This window comes from Barbatula barbatula (assembly GCF_947034865.1).
Source record: "Barbatula barbatula genome assembly, chromosome: 16".
NCBI classification, from domain to species: Eukaryota; Metazoa; Chordata; class Actinopteri; order Cypriniformes; family Nemacheilidae; genus Barbatula; species Barbatula barbatula.
The window spans coordinates 77,474-82,473 of NC_136779.1; the positions used below are offsets into that span (position 1 = coordinate 77,474).

At 49.8% G+C, this 5,000-nt stretch overlaps 1 protein-coding gene across 1 annotated transcript in view; it reads left to right on the plus strand.

Annotated features, from left to right (window-relative positions):
* Positions 1-5,000, plus strand: part of ryr2a (ryanodine receptor 2a (cardiac)) — a 74,149-nt gene that overhangs the window by 13,148 nt on the left and 56,001 nt on the right. The window contains 7 exon segments of the mRNA XM_079476795.1: positions 2,306-2,410; positions 2,484-2,587; positions 2,736-2,819; positions 2,970-3,129; positions 3,619-3,766; positions 3,888-4,096; positions 4,180-4,354. Of these exon segments, the coding sequence (XP_079332921.1) occupies positions 2,306-2,410; positions 2,484-2,587; positions 2,736-2,819; positions 2,970-3,129; positions 3,619-3,766; positions 3,888-4,096; positions 4,180-4,354 (985 nt within the window).

Here is a 5,000-nt window from a genome sequence, read left to right on the forward strand (position 1 = left end):
CACACCTGTGGACACCAGTCAGGTAGACACACACACACACACACCTGTGGACACCAGTCAGGTAGACACACACACACACACACACCTGTGGACACCAGTCAGGTAGACACACACACACACACACCTGTGGACACCAGTCAGGTAGACACACACACACACACCTACCTGTGGACACCAGTCAGGTAGACACACACACACACACACACACACACACACACCTGTGGACACCAGTCAGGTAGACACACACACGCACCTGTGGACACCAGTCAGGTAGACACACACATGCACACACACACCTGTGGACACCAGTCAGGTATACACACACACACACACACACACACACACACCTGTGGACACCAGTCAGGTAGACACACACACGCACACACACACACACCTGTGGACACCAGTCAGGTAGACACACACACACACCTGTGGAGACCAGTCAGGTAGACACACACACACACACCTGTGGACACCAGTCAGGTAGACACACACACACACACACACCTGTGGACACCAGTCAGGTAGACACACACACACACACCTACCTGTGGACACCAGTCAGGTAGACACACACACACACACACACACACACACACACACCTGTGGACACCAGTCAGGTAGACACACACACACACCTGTGGACACCAGTCAGGTATACACACACACACACACACACACACACACACACCTGTGGACACCAGTCAGGTATACACACACACACACACACACCTGTGGACACCAGTCAGGTATACACACACACACACACACCTGTGGACACCAGTCAGGTAGACACACACACACACACACACACACACACACACACACACACACACCTGTGGACACCAGTCAGGTAGACACACACACACACACACACACCTGTGGACACCAGTCAGGTAGACACACACACGCACACACACACACACCTGTGGACACCAGTCAGGTAGACACACACACACACACCTGTGGACACCAGTCAGGTAGACACACACACACACACACACCTGTGGACACCAGTCAGGTAGACACACACACACACACCTACCTGTGGACACCAGTCAGGTAGACACACACACACACACACACACACACACACACACACACCTGTGGACACCAGTCAGGTAGACACACACACACACCTGTGGACACCAGTCAGGTATACACACACACACACACACACACACACACCTGTGGACACCAGTCAGGTATACACACACACACACACACACCTGTGGACACCAGTCAGGTATACACACACACACACACACCTGTGGACACCAGTCAGGTAGACACACACACACACACACACACACACACACACACACACACACACACACACACCTGTGGACACCAGTCAGGTAGACACACACACACACACACACACACCTGTGGACACCAGTCAGGTATACACACACACACACACACACACCTGTGGACACCAGTCAGGTATACACACACACACACACACCTGTGGACACCAGTCAGGTAGACACACACACACACACACACACACACACACCTGTGGACACCAGTCAGGTAGACACACACACACACACACACACCTGTGGACACCAGTCAGGTATACACACACACACACACCTGTGGACACCAGTCAGGTAGACACACACACACACACACACACACACACCTGTGGACACCAGTCAGGTAGACACACACACACACACACCTGTGGACACCAGTCAGGTAGACACACACACACACACACACACACACACACACACACACACACACACACACACACACACCTGTGGACACCAGTCAGGTAGACACACAAACACACACACACACACACCTGTGGACACCAGTCAGGTAGACACACACACACACACACACACACACACACACACACACACACACACACACACACACCTGTGGACACCAGTCAGGTAGACACACACACACCTGTGGACACCAGTCAGGTAGACACACACACACACACACCTGTGGACACCAGTTAGGTAGACACACACACACACACACCTGTGGACCCCTGTCAGGTACACACACACACCTGTGGACCCCTGTCAGGTACACACACACACACACACACACACACACACACCTGTGGACCCCTGTGAGGTACACACACACACACACACCTGTGGACACCAGTCAGGTAGACACACACACACACACACACACACACACACCTGTGGACACCAGTCAGGTAGACACAAACACACACACACCTGTGGACCCCTGTGAGGTACACACACACACTAACACCCACTCGCACACACACAGATCTGTGTACATCAGATTATCTTGTGTTTTCTTGTGTTAGATTGTGCTGCCGCCTCATCTCGAGCGAATCCGTGAGAAACTGGCAGAGAACATTCATGAGCTGTGGGTGATGAACAAGATCGATCTGGGATGGACATATGGAGCGGTGCGTCACCTAAACTGAACTTGATCAGTGTTTAATGTGTAATGTCATTTATAATGGTGTTTATTTTGTGCAGGTGCGAGACGATAATAAACGTCAACATCCCTGTCTGGTGGAGTTTAGCAGTCTTCCTGAACAAGAGAGAAGCTACAACCTTCAGATGTCTCAAGAGACGCTCAAGTGAGTCAAGTGATGCTGTTGGAAAAACCTTTGTAAAATCATTTGAGATTAAAGACGATTGCAGGGGTTGTAGGTGCCTGGTGTCTTGTATTCGTGTGGATGATATGATCGTAGAGATGAACATGTTAAACCTGATGTGTGTGTGTAGGACTCTTCTGGCTCTGGGTTGTCATGTCGGTGTGGCAGACGAGTGGGCGGCAGAGAAAGTCAACAATCTCAAACTGTCAGCCAAGTAAGTGTTAAACATGGTTTTGTGTCTGTGTCGTCAGGTCAAAATCTTTACTGTGTGTGTGTTTTTTTATCTGGCTGGTCTGTGCTGTTTCACTCTCACTGTGTTTGTTCCGGAATGATGTTTGCTGGGTGTTGTGTGTTGTGTGGTCAGGTATGAGCTCTCCAGTGGTTATAAACCCGCTCCCATGGACCTGAGCCACATCAAACTGGGCTCATCGCAGGAAGCTATGGTGGACAAACTGGCAGAGAACGCACACAACGTCTGGGCCAGAGACCGCACGCGACAGGGATGGACCTACGGTATACAACAGGTGAATTCTGGGAATGATCAATCCATCTGATCCATAACTGAAACTGCTAAGTGATGTTTGTGATGTTCTACATAAATCCATCCTGTATAACATAAAGAACATTACCTGAGTAACATGATAAAGATGCATACATGAGATAAATGACTCGTAAATGAAGTCTTATTTGTAAAGTAGTAAATATGAAAAGTATTAAGTATTAATATTGTCATCAAAACTTGGTCAGTCAGTGGCAGAATCAAGCATTCAAATAATAAACGGTTTTAATGCACACCTTCCGGCCAATCAGAATCCAGTTTTCAAAGCAGACCATGATATAATGTAAGGTGATGTTTGATATTCATACACGTGTATAGCTGCAGGTGCAGACAGACCGGAGGACATGCGTCCAGCGGTGCACAGAAACCGACTCTAATGCCACGTCAACATGTGTGTGTATGTCTATAAGCTGAAGAGTTTCACTCACAGGAAGCTGTTTGTGTTTTTCTGTAGGACATTAAGAACAGAAGAAACCCTCGTCTGGTTCCTTACATTCTTCTTGATGAAAGAACAAAGAAATCCAATAAGGACAGTCTGAGAGAAGCCGTCAGGACGTTACTGGGCTACGGCTATAACCTGGAGGCTCCGGACCAAGATCATGGTATGATTCACATTCACTTACCCATAATGCCTTGCAGAGGATCTTTGAAGGAGCTCTGTTCTTCACGTCCGTATCGAGCAGCGTGTTTGAGACATCCACAGATCGGCTCTGTTTTCTCCAGCAGCGAGATCGGACGTCAATCATCTGTCAGTCGAGCGCTTCCGGATATTCCGAGCGGAGAAGACATACAGTGTGAACGCAGGGAAGTGGTACTTTGAGTTTGATGTGGTGACGGCGGGTGAGATGCGGGTGGGCTGGGCTCGACCCGGGTGTCTGCCGGATCAGGAGCTGGGCTCAGATGAACAGGCCTTTGTGTTTGATGGACTCAAGGTAACAGCATGACCGCAGACGTGAGCTGCTTCTGTCATCACCGGTGTGTTTATGTTGTGTTTTCGTCATGCGTGTGTGTGTAGGCCCAGCGTTGGCATCAGGGTAATGAGCACTTTGGCCGGACGTGGCAGTCTGGTGATGTGGTGGGTTGTATGGTGGACATGAATGAAGAGACGATGATGTTCACTCTGAACGGTGAGGTTCTGCTCGATGACTCCGGCTCTGAACTCGCATTCAAAGACTTTGAGGTTTGTGAAGGTAAGTCGTGTGTGACGGGCACTCTCTGTTTACTCTCATCCGTCTGTCATCAGAATGTAATAACTTCATCAGCCCCTCCCATCCAATCAGCTGTCACTCAACCGAGGAGAGTGAGACACAGATACACACGCACACACACAGAGACACACACACACACACACACACGCACGCACGCACGCACGCACGCACGCACACACACACACACACACACACACACACACACACACAGAGACACACACTTACGCACACTTACGCACACACACACACACACACACACACAGAGACACACACTTACACACGCACGCACGCACACACGCACGCACACGCACACACACAGAGACACAGAAACACACACTTACACACACAGAGACACACACTTACACACACACACACAGAGACACACGCATGCACAAACACACACACAGAGACACACAGAGACACACAGAGACACACACATGCACAAACACACACACAGAGACACACAGAGACACACAGAGACACACAGAGACACACACACGCACACGCACACACACAGAGACACAGAAACACACACTTACACACACACGCACACACACAGAGACACACACTTACACACACACACACAGAGACACACGCATGCACAAACACACACACAGAGACACACAGA